The following is a 15524-nucleotide window of genomic DNA, read 5'->3' as shown; positions in this document are numbered from 1 at the left end:
CCTGGCTGCTTTGCAAAAGGGTTATGCTACACATAAGCTGCATTACAGCACATTCATCTAGCTCGGTATTGCCCAATCTAACTGGCAGGGGTTCCTGAGGGTAACCCAGAACCTATTGAATATACAGTGTGTGTTCTATGAATGAGTTATTGTTCCCTGTTCAGAAAAAAGTAAGATAGTTTTAAAAATGCAACACACACCCCACTTCTACTTTGTTACCAGAGAAAGGTGACTGTGGATCATAATTTCCTCTGTATGTGCACTGCAGTATTACTGACAGGAACTCTCAGGGGTGTAGACACTGGGTGTTAACACTGCACTACTTGTGCATCCACAAGGGCCAACATTGATGCCGAAATCCACCATCGCCTGAGCTCTGCAAGTGTGGCTTTCTGCTGATTGAAGTGCAGAGTGTTTGAGGACCGGGACATTCGCAGGGAAACCAAAATACTTGTTTACAAAGCTATTGTACTACCAACCTTACTATAAGCTTGTGAAACACGGACCACGTATAAACGCCATCTCCAACTCCTCAAAAGATTCCATCAATGGTGTCTCTGAAAATTTTTACACATCACTTGGGAAGACAAGCTAACTAATATCAGTGTACTGGAAGAAGCAAAGATCACCAGTGTTGAAGCAATGATTCTTCAACATCAGCTTCACTGGACTGGTCATGTTGCGCGGATGCCTGATCATCATCTTCCAAAGCAACTACTCTATTCCGAACTTAAAAATGGAAAGCGTAATGCTGGTGGTCAACAAAAGAGGTTTAAAAACTGTCTCAAGGCAAATCTAAAAAAAAAGTAGTATAAACACTGACAACTGGGAAACACTGGCCTGCGAGCACTCCAGTTGGAGAACAGCCTTTACCAAAGGTGTCATGGGCTTTGAAGACACTCGAACTCAGGACGCATGGGAGAAATGTGCTAAGAGGAAGGCACGCTTGGCAAATTCACACTGTGATCAACTCCCACCTGGAAACCAATGTTCCCACTGTGGAAGGACATGTGGGTCCAGAATTGGCCTACACAGTCACTTACGGACTCATTGTTAAAACCGTGTCTATGGAAGACAATCTTACTCAGCTACAAGTGATTGCCAAAGAAATAGAATATATACACCTACACTAGCTGCTAGAGACATTCTACCTTTTAGATGGGTACCTGCTGCTGCTGTATTGTGTGAAGTGGCCCTCTGACACTATAGTTCTTCAGTTGTACAGTATCTATTTTAATATTTTATTAATCCATCAATGTGGCAGTGGTGTACCCCTTTAAAATAAGATGTATTTGTCTTTGCTTAGCTTTAAAAGAGACTAAATTATCACGTCATTATTGAGAAGCTAATCTAGCCCACTATGAAAGCCGAGCAGCCAAACAAACAAGAATTTAAGTTTCAGTGCCTTCAATTGAAAACACACAGACAGACACAGACAGACAGACAGACAGACAGACACACACACACACACACACACACACACACGCCATGCTAATTGTTCAAAGTACTTCATATACATACTGTACTTGCTGGTAGGAAAACCAAGGTAGATCAGACTCCTCCATACTGCAGATGAGGTTCAGAGAATATTAAGTTGTCCTGCATTTAACTAGCTTGGTGGCCAAAGGCAAAAAAACAGCTACATACGTACACACATTTGAAAGGGTTGGTGCAGGAGGGAACAAGTATTCTCTTCTTCCTCCACACCCAACATAGAAATCAAGCGAGTGGCTACAGGAGAGAAGCCCCCTCCTCCACACCCAGCACACAAATGCAGCTAGCTCCTGCAAGACTGTTGAGCCTCCTCTGCAAGTCCCATTCCCCACAAAGTAATAAAAATAGTTGTTCTTAAAGTTTTTTAATGCTCTTATTTTATTTTTAAAACTGTTTTGCTGTGCTGCTTTGTCATTTTCTGCACTGGGCTCCTTTCGAAGGATAGGTGGGATAAAGTTGTAATAAGCAACAACAACCAGTTGCCTATTTGAAACAACAAGCAGGACATGAGCACCATTCAGTACATCAGAAAGTGATAAGCATATGCTTAATAATCCCATAGAAAGTGATGAGAGCACTCAACTTGATTGGACTATGCCTCCCACATTTATTTGAAACAAGTCAACTATAAAACATTGTAATAGAAACGAATTCCTATGCCACATGTGAAAAGGGAGAAGAGGGGAAGAATCAAGTTCTGCTCCCCCCCGCCTTTTAAAAAGCACCTTGGGTAAGAGAAGCAAGATCATTTACTAAAAAAAGTAAAACAGGAAAAAGCATAAGACTTTGCTCATCATATTGCTTTCACTATCTGTGGGAGTTCGTTAAATATCTGTGCTATTCCTCCATAAGGAATAGGATAAACTCAAGCATCTGAGAGTACGGTTTGTATAAAGCAAGGGTTGTCAATGTGGTACCCACCAGATGTTGTGGATTACAATGCTCAGCATCCTAAACTGGCATGGTCGACAGCCAGGGATTGCAGGAGCAATAGTCCAAAAATCTGGAGGGCACCATGTTGGCAACTCCAGTACTGTATAAAGAAATCATTGCAGATGGATATGACAACAGCACGGAATCCCATGGTGTGTTAAAAAGCAAGCATGGAATGTCAGGGTACACTATGATGAAAGTGACTCTGTATGTGACCTTAGTGGCCATTCTGGAACAAAGCAACATTAAAAAATGCTAAATTACTATACATCAACAGATTCACTTGTGGACTGAGCAGAGACAAATAATGTTTAGCACATTATATGTGTTAATTGGTATTCCAATGCCAGAATGCCTTTGTTATCAACAACCATTTTGTTAATTACCATCTTTAATTAGCAACTTGTCACTATACTTTTCTCCATTTCATTTCCCTCTGACCTCATTCTTTCATGTATTCATTCACTGTTTACAATCCCCACTCTCCAAACAAACGTGTAGACAGATAGATATACACCTGCAACTCAGGGTAACAGTTCATGCAACTGATTAAGTGGACTGTAGTCCACAAAAGCTTATGCTATAATAAATTTGTTAGTCTTTAAATTTCCACAAAACTCTTTTGATGTTTTTAATGGAGGAAGAATACACAAAAATGGAAATCAAAATCTAGCAGTTTAATTTCAAACTCCTCTCAAAACTAAACCTGCAGAAGATTGGCATTAAGTGCTATCAAAGCTATGCAATGTTACAAAGAGCTGCATCAACAATGAAATGAACGCTTTATTACAGGTGGTGTCAAGGAATAGAGACGTCAAAGGCTATTTTTAACAAAAAATAAGCAGCTACAAATTAAGAGTGCAAAGAATAAAAGGAGAGAACATATCAAATTGAAGAATGTCACTTTGAGATAAAGACTTTTAATACAGGCAAATGAGAAGGAGAAAAAACAGAAAAGCCCAATCAATTCAAGATGACTGAAAGATTGTACACACACAGTTTTGGCAGCAAGCACCACTCTTTACATATGAGAGATATGACAACAAGCAATTAGAAAGTAGCACGTGCCAATTTCTTAACTAACTAGATTGGGAAATCGGGGTAGGGAAGTTCCAGCAAAAATGCCAGAGGGAAATAATTAATATTTGGCAACCCCAAATATCTAGAGAAATACTGAAGTAAAAAAAAAGGCAGTTACCTCATATCAGAGCAATATGATGTCACAGTCTATGAGCATTTAGTTAAAATTCCTCCTTATATTTACTAGTCTGTGCCTAAGAAAAGGGGAGCAGAAGCTAAGTAGGTTTTTGTAAAGGTTCTCTTCCTGACCTTACTGAGGGGCAATTCTTTATCATCCTAAATTCAATGCAAGCCTACACAGGAACACAACTGTACATCATACTGGGAAAGCGGGATCAATAATACTAGTCTGTTTTCAGGCAACCATTCCAAAATTATCTATTGTCCGTTCAGAAAGGATATTTAGTGCAGTAATGCTGGCATTTGTACATTTTAGAGTTCATGTAGGTAAATAACTGCAAGTTTTGAAATCTCAAATACAGAGAAGACTAGCATCAGAGAGAGGCAGCTAGGTTCAAACTCTTCTTGCTGGGTTATTCATCCATGCACTTCAAATGTTTTGCATTCTGAAACAGTGCAGAGAATTATATTACCATATTGGCCTGAATATAAGCCTCACCCCCCCCCCCCATTCCAACTGTGAAAAGGTAAAGTGCAGCTTAAATTCGCGACCTTAAAAAAATGGGCTTTTATGATATCGCTGCTGAAACAGACATACGGTAAAATGGAATGAGTTTGAGTGCCTGTGGAATTTTAAGGGAGCAGCTTATATTCAGGTATTGTCTTTTTGCCCCCCCCCCCCCGAATTTTAAAGGTTCAGCTTATATTCGGGTGCGGCTTATATTCGGGGTAATATGGTATACCCCTCCTAATCAGTGCTGAATGGTGCTTTTAGCAATGTTGCTGGAAGATAACTCTTTAGACAAGGAGACACCACAGAGGCCCACTCAAGTGTGCTTTAAGCAACCATGGGCAGGTTGCACCAGAAGATGGACTCCTAGCTTTCCACACTACAGCATCACTGAAGCAGTAAGATGGAATATAATGTAGGCTTCTAGGACAAGGCCTTGTAAACTTCGACTCTGTAAGAAATCAGCTCATTTATAGTTGCTTTAGACCAGTGTTTTTCAACCTTTTTTGGGCAAAGGCACACTTGTTTCATGAAAAAAATCACGAGGCACACCACCATTAGAAAATGTTAAAAAAATGAACTCTGTGCCTATATTGACTATATATAAAGTAATTCTCTTGAATTTTTCAATTTTTCCCACGGCACACCAGGCAACATCTCGCGGCACACTAGTGTGCCGCGGAACAGTGGTTGAAAAACACTGCTTTAGACCACTGGTCTTCAACTGGTGGTTCACGACCCACTAGTAGGACCCACTAACAGCTGAACCAAGGTGGGTCGCAACAGGAGCACTACCACCATGCAAATATATGGTAATAAATAGATCCCCAACTGCATGTTTGGGTTAAAAGTGAGTGCTCGTCTCAAAAAGTTGAAGATACCTGCTTTAGAGCACCCACTGAAAATATACACACCATCCATCTTCATCCTCTTTAAAAAAAGTGAGAGAATTATAAGAACTAAGTTCATCACCATTCCAGGCTATCCCTTTGAAAGACTCCATAAGATAAGCTTTATCTATTGGCTTTTTGTTTTTGTTTTGTTCTGTTTTGAATTTATCTTCAATTCTATTCCAAAATTTGAATATTACATACCATAAACCAGCAGAGCCTTTAGAAGGGGGGGGGGGGTCTTGTTATTTATGGCGGCAGCAACAGCACCACAGTGTGTCTTGATACTTCAGACATTTTCAATAAAAGAAGGTCTCCATCAAAGGGAGTTCAGCCCTGGGAGCAGTCATTTAGTGGACAAGGAAAAGGAAGTTAAGTATATGTCATTAATACAACTAAATCGAACTAACTGTAAATATCACTGCAAAAAAAATTCTTTACTGAAGTCCTGAGCATCAGCAGCGGAGCATATGCCCACACTGCTCAGGGCGGGCGCACTCCTGAGGGGGGCATGGCGCGGAGGGTGCCCTCCCAGGCACGGGATAGCCACTCGGGTGGCCGGAGCGGCATGTGCGCCCTGCAGCTGAGGACAGAGCGAGCCACCCACGGGGGTGGAGCGAGCTACCCATGGCGGACATTCGGCACGCCACCCACCCGCGATTTCCAAGTCTCCCCCAAGCTGTCAAAATGAAGGTGGAAGGGGGGAATGCCGCCGGCAAAGCGGTGCAGCTCCCCCCCCCCCTGACAGCTTGGGGTAGGCTTGGGAGTTGCGGGCGCACGGTGTGCTGAATGTCACCCCCTCAGTGAGGGCACCCAGGGCAGACCGCCCCCCCTTCCTACGCCCCTGAACATTGATATTTTCAGTGCCTTGCCACTGAAGCCAGAAACACCATTAGGTCCATTAATGTCAATGGGTTTACTCTACTCTGAGTAAGGCTTAGTTGGCTACAACGCAGAGTTTTTACTTGCCTTTCTATTACCACTATGTCTGCATACAAGTTGAAGAGAGATATAAAAACATGTTGTTGTTTTTCTAAATTCTGTTGGGAAATTGTTGTGATTTGTGAATCTTGGTCAGCTCTCTCCCAGCCAGTCCTATGATCCACTGTACTAATACCCCTTGTTCACTGTGCTATGACTGAAGTGGTCCCTTAGGACTGAGCTGTCCAAAGAATTAGATAAAGACTCTTATAGGCATGAGTCCAGTTGTGACGAGGAAGAAAAACATCCCCTTCTCTCTTTTACCACACAGTTCAGCAAAGTAGCTCCCCTACTGTGCAGTCCGCATTTTATGTACAACTACGATGTTACTATATAAAGATTGCTGCTACTTTAAAGCAGATCAAGAAAATACCCTAACTTGAAAGTGTGCAGACCATGACTAATGTGATTACATGCAACATTCCTCTCATATCATGACCTACTGATTATAGAGTCAGGATATGTGATATAAGATAAGAAAGGACAGAAGAGGAAGAGCATTAAAAAAAAATAAGAAAAAGCATCTTTGATATGCATCAAAGAGGCTAATCCTCATTAGCACACGCTTCTTCTTTCTCAAACGGCATTTCCAGTCTGCCAAGAAGGCATGCTTGCAGAAACTGTCAGTAAGGAATGAAATGACAAATAGGAAATAAAAGTTACAGTCCAGGTAAAATAAGCCCTAAAATCAGCATGATTCATCAGTACTAGGGACATACATAGAGCTGGCACATTGGGAAATGACAAGATTAAAACTTCTGGCATTCCATTACAATCCCTTCCTGAAACAGAAAACTTAGGATGAAACTCGTGATTTATAAGGGTCTTCTAAAAACTGATCAGAAATTTTAGTGGCTATGCAAACAGAGTATTTTGCAATTTCTGAAGTGTTTCACTTCTAAACTAAAATACTCTCAAAATGTTTTTGCTATCCAAAAAGGAAAAGAAATCGAGTATTTTAGAAAGAGTAGAAAAATTAATTTTTAAATGCTAAAGGTAAAACACGTCAAGGACAAGAGCCCATTTTGCACAATGGCTCCAACAACAAATCTACAGACAAATGTGAGTTTCTAAACAGGATTCAGATAAGAGATGGCCAACTGTACTGCATCCAGCCCTTCAGCATATGCCAAGTCACAGATGGGCATTGTGGTACTGCCCAGGCCAGTAGCAATATGTGAGATGCCAATAGCTGCGCACAAGGCTCTGCTTCTAAGCTGGATCAGGCACACATTAGTCTCCCAAGCACTGAATGGAGGTCTCTATCTTGGTCACAGAAGCCACTGAGGCATCCCTCCCTTAGAACTCAGAAGACTGAGGGGAGGCCTGGCTCCGAAATGACACCCTACTCTAATATGTGCTGCATTGAGCTTAGACAGTGCTGGGGCCTGAGAATGGATCCAGGCTGCTCCAATTTAGATAGCAAGATATCAGGCTACAGTACAGAAAGAAGATTCCTAAACACAAAATGCCCATTAATGAACTGTAATCTACACACTGCACTGAAGAAACCCATGCAGGAATTTCAGTACATTAGTGTTCACCATAAAAAGAAATATCTGTCTAATATGTATTTGCTCCTACCTACTGCATCTACAGATCCCAAGTGTACTATAAACAGAACCAACAGATTATCACGGCCCATGATTTTCAACAATCTGCTTTTCAGCTCTTTCTGAACATCTAAAATTCTCCTTCAAGAATGTTTTAGTCATACAACTGAATTCAATATCCCTTTACTTTGCTTTTGCTAAGGAATTCCAAGTCCACCATCACCACCAGCAGAACTCCATTTTGACCAACAGGCTCAAGAATGCCTAAGAAATCACATAATGATCCACCACTTAAGGAAGCATTGGAAATTCAATTCTTAAAATAAAAAACTTGGATTTAAATACTCTTGATACAGCATGATCAATGTCACATTATTTTGCTATTTCAGAACACAAACAATGTGTCTCTGACATCTAGAATGCAATTTTGAAACACTAATGAAATTTTATTTAAAATATGTAATAAAAACTTGCCAATAAATCTGGATTATTGTTTGTACATTGCCTTGGAGCACAGAGTCAACTTATAAATAACTACATAATCATTTTAGACCAAGCTCGGAGCAGGCCATACAATATGCTAGGAATTGTTTGCTGAAAGGATATCCCACACCTCAAAAAATGAATAGTGTACTGTACTACCTTCCCACTTTGATACTGCAAGTCTCACCCACACATGCTTCCTGACGCAAAAAGCGATCAAATGAATGTAGTGTATTCAAAGTAAAGAACACTTGAAAGACAGTACCATTTCTTTCTTTAAATATCACCTGCATAGGATTCTTCCCCCCCACACCTGTTTCTTTTGCAACCTCTTGCATTTTTGTTGCTTTGCTTTCCCAAAAGGAGCAATGTTGCAGAAAAATATTTCAGATGAAAACCTGCACAACTAGTCCCATGAGACCATGGGATTTGTTTGGACTTGTTTTTCTTGAGCAGCAGACCCACCCCCATCCTACTCGGTGGACCACATAGCAGACTATTTTGGAAGTTGAGAGGAGTTTGTGAAACTCCTAAGAGAGGGAGGATAGCAGCTATTTAACTCAAAAATTATACTGGGCGTATTTACATAGCTGCAGTAGAAGGCCAGGTGAGAAGGCACAGGGTACTTCATCAGCTTGGCTTGGAGCAATTACCACTTGACTCTTCCCCTCCCCAAACAATGACCATCCCACCTGGTCATTTTTATCAATTATGTAAGAACAGGTGCCTACTTTCCTTATTTTTGTTATCCTGCCCTATCATTTTCCCTTCTGCATTGTGTCTATTAGGTTGCAAACATGTGGGCAGGGACTTTCTGTGTGTGTATAAACAACACCTAGAAAATGTTTGACATTTTATAAATGAATAAAGTCTTCTGATGAACCTAAATAGTTCCTTGGATCCCAGACTTTAAATGAATATGCACCAGCTCAGCATAGATGTCTAAACTTTTCAAATTCATGGGAACCAGCACAATATTAAATAATAATAATAATAATAATAATAATAATAATTTTTTAAAAAAAATCCAGCTCTAGAACTGGCTGTTGTAGAAATAATATTATATTAGTAATAATACTTAGCATTTATGTAATGTTTTAAAAGCATTCAAAGTCCTCCACATACATTTACACATGAAGCTTTACAACAGCTCTTTAAAGCATGTCAGTATATCCCCTACTGCAGCTGAGAAGAGCAGCTTGCCTACAGCCACCCTTTCAGTTTATACCTGAAGTAACATTTGAACTGGGAACTTTGGTAAGATATACAGGTGGTTAGAGAATTGGTTATGGCCAGCAAGATCCAAGTTCAAAACTCAACTTTACCATGAAGCTCACTGTGTAACCTTGGGGCAGTCACTCTCGCCCAGCCTAATCTACTTCACAGCACTGCTTTGAGGATAAGATGAATTACCCTCCGTCTCTGTACATCCCCTTGAGTTCAATGAATCACAGAATCATAGAATTGTAGAGCTGGGAGGGACCCCAAGGTCCAGCAGCAAGAGCACAGCAGAAGCATCTTCTGGATAGAAAGCTCAATCCTATTAAATTTTAGATTCTGGGTGTTCTAGAAACACCACCAATCTTTCACCTCCCCCCATCAAACAAGAGCTTTTGTTAAAAGTAAAACACAAAAACAAAAACAAAAAACCACCATTCCTAGAAATGAAAAAGTCAACTAGCAACAAGAATTCAAATTTACAGGGCTGTGTACATTAATAATTCTAATAATTGGAAATGGGTAATTATTTTTGGAAATCCTTAAAGAATTATATGCTTCTCTTTCACAACCTGAAATACTGTAAGTGAATATATCTCCTAATTGGTAGTTACTAATAAGCAAACACTTCTCACAATCCCTTAGCTGCTTTATACCAAACCTCACACAGGCAGAGAGATATTATGCATCCACCTCAGCTGGAAGCCAGTGCAATCTACTCTAGAAATATGACGACAGAGAAAGCTGATAGCTTATTCAACATGCTACTGTTTATCACAAACATCAATGTGAACAGGCAAGTCTGACAATGTAATACAGACCCACAACACTTTCCTCAAGTGACCTACTAATCAACAGCATTTTGTCTTTCTGACACACTTTATCAGATCCTCTTTGGGCCTGGGAGTCTTTTCCTTCCACCCTCAGGCAACTGTGCTGTATTCATCCACCCCCAACATCTCTGCAGGAATATTCAAAATAAAGCCAACAAACCTATTTTGCTATTGGCAGGGAAGAATAAAACACAAGGAATATCTTCTGCTGCATTAGGATTTAAGAAATGCAGGAAAAAGGCTAAAGTCACAAATTAATCTGCTTAATAAATTAACCGAATGTCTGTAGCACATGCTGACCAGCTTACACATGTTCAACAGGCAAGTTGACTGTATTAGCCTCATATTTGCAGAAAGGCCATAACTGCTAAATTAAAATAAACTGCTGTGACCTTGCAAAGCAGGATCCACAAAGCTGAAGCCACACCACCACACACTGAGAGCAGGGGCCATGATCCTATGGCTTACACAACCCCCTGTAGTACATATGCGATTAGCACTGGCTTTTGCTGTGATATTCCCTGGCATGTGCAAAGGACAAAGTCTCCTTAGTCTTTTCGTTCCATTATTTTTCAAACATGTAACCATCTTCCACTGCCATCCCCTCCAGATGTTTTGAGACTCCAACTTCCATCAGTTGAAGATAGTGTAACTATGTTTTGTAGCCCAAAACTTCTGGAGAACATAAAGTTGAGGAAAGCTGATCTACAGAAGCTTGAGCTCAAATGGGACAGCTTGTAATACTCATAGCTAACAAAGAGAATTTACACTTCAGTGGCTAGTTCTACACACAGGTAGATTAACATTAAGTTGTTGGGAGGTCCAAACCCCACCTCTGATAAGATCCTGTTGCCTACTGTACATTAAGAAAAGTAACAGAGAAGCACTGTTCTGGTGTTTGTGTGTAAAGTTGTATACACATGTATTAAAGTAATTAATGTTCTTAGGCAATCACTTATGCTATCTTTTTATAACAAAATTGTGACTTCAATTGGGCAAAGTCTTTGAGGAAAACCAATTTCTCATGATTTAGTCTTGTCCCAATTTATGGTATTCTTTAAGATGAGGTAGCCAGAATTTTTGTATGGGGGGTAGGCCTTTTGTTAGGGGGGGCAGAATCTTAGTTTGTTATGTGTTTTAATTTATTTTTATTGATTTGGGGGAACAGCTACGCCCATGTGGTTAAGTCAGTGGCTACTGTGAAGGCAGAAGTCATAAACTGCATAGCATTAGGTATTAAGCTGAAACTTTTGCTTGGTCTCTTTTCCAAGTCTCAGTAAAAACATAGTTTCTTAGGCTTTGTCAATGACAACTGCAATTTTGTCTGCCAAATTTCACATCTATTAGGCCCCTTGTAATTGTACAACTGACAGCATCACAGCACTTCTGCAAGTTGTACAAAATTTTAACACCTGATGAACCAGAAACTGTAAGTCCTGGCTGTAAGAAATAAATAGAGCAAGGTAATAGAGATGGCTCTAGCCAACAGTCATTTCTCTAACTTAAAAAAGAAGTCTATGCATACAGCTCCCCAAGACCTATTTAATAGCAGTTGTGAAATAGCCATGGAAAATCCTGAGACCCACTCACCAAAGAATATGAACAATTTCTTTATCATTGCCTTTCACTCTGACACAGCTTTAAAAATAAGTCACCATACAAAAACGAAAGAAGACACAAAAAGAAAGTGAAATAACACAACTTGGGAAGGAGGTGTGAATCAGAGCATCTCCTGAATAGATATGAGTATTCACAAGGAAGGCAAGAACATATCAGGCAAACTTTTCATTCATGAAGTGATATAATATAGCATAGCGTGACAGGGCTGAAAGAAACATTAAGATGAGCACAGAAAAGGTTAAGTGAAAAGGGGATAGTGGCCTAAGAAGAGACATCACAAGGAGAAGAAGTCAGTCATTTGAAAGAATGTATGCAAGTCCTAAGGGGCAAGAAGGGGCTTTGGTGTTAAAAACATGTTTTGATCACATACTTGTGGGAGTATTCAGCATATATTCAATAAGAGGGCACAATGGGAAGGTAGTTAGGGACATGGGAAGAAATTGTGGCAATAAAAACAAATGCAAGGGAGAATCTTAGAGCCCATCTGGTGTGGGGTAAAAGAGGACTGCCAGTTTCTGGAGGGCCTTCCTCATTGCTGTGAAAGGTGTGTTAGAGGAACATATGTGCGGGGGGGGGGGTGTCGTCTCTGGAGCACATGGGGAATCTGTGGCCGTTCAGATGTTGTTGGACTACAACTCATGTCATCCCTGACCACTGGACACACCGGCTTGGTCTGGGTGGGGGAAGCATAATGTATAGGGAAGTTGTAGGTCTGTCATGGCACAGAAGGTGGAGAACTCTTAAGGGTAGGACTATCAATGTTCAAGTGTATAGCCAGTGGAATGGGGACTTCAGCAGAATTTGTGGGGGCAGGGTTTGAGAGTCAGGCCTATCACTGTAAAAGTGGCTCAAATGAGTATAGGCTAAGTGGGATCTCTGTCAGTGCAGAGGACAAAGACACAGTGGGTGGATGACTCTTAACAGCAAGAATTGTCAGTATGAGTCTGGGATACAGTGCATTGTGTGAGGGGATCCTAGGGAAAGGTATATCAATGTATGTGGGGTAGACTCCTAAGAGGAGGGTTGTCAATGCAGGGCAGGGTTGAACACTGTGATAGAAAGTTTGATTGGATGGGACAAACAGGAATAGAAACATGACAATCACTGAAGAGGATGACAAATGAACTGTAGTCTGAGAAATATATCAATAGAAATACAAAGGAGGGAATAATAGTGGAAGCTTAAAGGACCTTTGAGTTAGGGGCAGTGGTAGTTGAAGGGTGGGGTGGAAGGCCACACAACTGAAGTGGGGTGGGGCTTCAGAATACAGTACCAATCTAGAGTAGCATGAGTGACAAAACTGAGAGCAAACAGGACTATCACTCTATGGAAAGTGTGACTTCAAAGTAAAATATAAATGAGGAAACTCTTAAGGGCAAGAATAGTCAGGGTTGTGGGTGACCAACTGATGGGTGTGATTGCATTCTAGGGAAATGTATTCATCTATGTGGCGAAAAACAGTGAATGGCGGCCACTAAGTGTAGGGTAGTCAATGTAACTGAAACCACAACTGGGGTGAGGACATCAAATGAAGGTGTGGGAGCACAATGACTGGAAGAGCACTAGCATTGTAGGGAAGGTTGTATGGAATGGGTTAAGAGAAAGGGATTAGAGGGGGGACGATCTGTCTGGTACTGTATCTAGAAACACTTAAATTGCAAGAGTTGTGGGGTGGGGAGGAAATGGCAACTAAAGAGGAGGTGTGGTTTCAGTGAAGGGGGTGGGGGATATTTCAATAGAATGCAGAGTATCATTCACTTAAGCCTCTTAAAAAGAGAAAGGGTATGTGTGTTGTTAGAGAGATCATAGAGGAAAGCTTCCCACAATTGGGAGAAGGGGAACCAAGTTCTAAAGACAACTATCTTGGGGGAGGTGGAAATTGAGCCAGAAGTGAAGCTTCTGAGGCCACAAAGCATTGTGTGTGTGTGTGTGTGTGTGTCCTGTCTTTGTTGCAGCATTAAAAATACAGTAATTATCAGCAATGATTTGGAGACATTCTAATGGATGCATGGGAAGATAAAGTGTAAGAACAGGTAGCCTGTGTGTTTGCACACACATTGGGGTGGGGTCTAAACTGTGGAGAGTAATGGGATGGGAAATCTGTCAACAGAGATTTCCTCAAAGCAATAGCTGTCAGTGTAGGTGTGAGTATAGTTGTCAGTGAGTAGGTGTGGGGAACTTTTGGCCCAGCAAGCTTGGCCCAATGGTCAGGGATGATGCAAGTTGTAGGGTTCACCACATGTGGTATAGAGGGAAAGGAAGGTTTCTAGAGGAAGGGTTCCCAATGTGAGGCATGGGGGGGGGAGAGAGAGAGAGAGAGAGAGAGAGAGAGAATCATAGAATCATAGAGTTGGAAGAGACCACAAGGGCCATCCAGTCCAACCCCCTGCCAAGCAGGAGAGAGAAGGCTCCTAAGCATCAGTCTTCTACTTGTGGGTCACATCCCACTATTGTGCTGCAGCCTGACTTAAGAGCAGCAGGGCCATCACACAGAGGCAGTAAAATGAAAGAAGGCGCCCCCAATGCATGTCTGCAGGATCAGTGCCAACCCCAACTCTGAGCGGACTTTGTGGGGGGCAGAAACGTGGGAGGGAGACGTTGCTTTAGAGGACGAATGGGGAGGGATCCGAGGTAACTATTAAGGGAGAGAGAGAATATAAGGCCCACTCAGGGATGGTGGTGGGAGGAGAGAGAAGTGTGGGGCGTCGTGGCAGGGGGCTACTTTTGCTTCTTCTGAAGACAATGGCCCAGAGCGCCAAAGAAGCGGGGCCCTGAGGGCGGACAAAGGGCGGGAAGCGGCTGCATGAGGGGAGAAGCAATTGGGGTGAGGTAGGTGGGGGTGGGGGGGCGTGTGAAAGTGGTGCGCGTGTGCGTTTGTGTGGGGATGAGGGGAGTCCCGCCAAGCTCGTCTGTCCTCCACCGTGTGAGGAGGAAGAGGAGGAGGAGGAAGCCCCGTCGGGGGCTGAGGCGGCGAAGGCGCCCCCTCCCCTGCTTCACCTCAAAGCCAAGAGAAGGAAGGAGGGACCAGCGACGCTCCCTCGATGCCACTGACAGGCCGGGGCGGGGCGAGGCAGGTGCGGGCCATACCTGCCGTAGATGCCCTCAGTGATGCGGTTCCGCTTCAGCGGCCGCCGGAGTTTGCTGCAGTCGGCGCTCCGGCGCTTCATCCTCCCGTCCGGCCCGGCGACACCCAACCCGGCCTGGCCCGGCGGTGGTGGCGGCGCCTGCTGCTGCTGCTGCCCCCCGTCGCCGCCGCCGCCTCCTTCTCCGCTCCTGCCCCGCCCGGGTCACAGCGACAACATCCAAGCCTGTCCGAGGGACCCGCCGGAGGGAGTCTCAGCGGGTCTCCGGGTCTGGTTTTTTGGGGGTTTTTTTGGCTCGCCTTTTCCCCCCGTCCCCGTTTTCTTTCTCCCTCCTTTTTTTTCTCCCCCGCCCGACTAGGAAACAAAGAAATAAAAAATAATTTCAGATCTGTCCCTCCCCGCCGCCGCGTCCCCGCGCGCAGCCTCCGCGCCCTGCCCCGCCTCCTTTCAGACACAAGCCAATCGACGGGAGTCATAACATGAGGTCGACGGACGAGCGAATCAATCAACATGGGGCTAGAGGCTAGAGAGGCGGGCGGCAGAACCAATGAGGAGATCGACGCTTGTGGTCCCGCCCTTTTATAGGATGACGAGTCCCGCCCAGCAGGGAGAACGGCGTCCAGAGCAGCCCGTGGAAGTAATAATTTGTTAAATTGATGGCGAGACTACCCAATCGTTGAATAGTTGGTACCAAAGTAGGAGGGAGCAGCCTAGCTATCCCCCAA

The 15524-nt window shown here is 42.8% G+C and overlaps 1 protein-coding gene across 1 annotated transcript in view; it reads right to left on the bottom strand.

The window, feature by feature from the left end:
• MACO1 (macoilin 1) overlaps nucleotides 1-14883 on the bottom strand; it is a 59996-nt gene extending 45113 nt beyond the window's left edge. The window contains exon 1 of the mRNA XM_033157792.1: nucleotides 14804-14883. Coding sequence (XP_033013683.1) covers nucleotides 14804-14883 — 80 coding nt within the window. The remainder of the gene's footprint in view (nucleotides 1-14803) is intronic.
• Nucleotides 14884-15524: the final 641 nt, after the last annotated feature.

Source organism: Lacerta agilis, chromosome 8, assembly GCF_009819535.1.
Source record: "Lacerta agilis isolate rLacAgi1 chromosome 8, rLacAgi1.pri, whole genome shotgun sequence".
Classification (NCBI taxonomy): Eukaryota; Metazoa; Chordata; class Lepidosauria; order Squamata; family Lacertidae; genus Lacerta; species Lacerta agilis.
The sequence above is the reverse complement of the archived record's forward strand: the minus strand, read 5'-3'. Positions and strand labels throughout refer to the sequence as shown.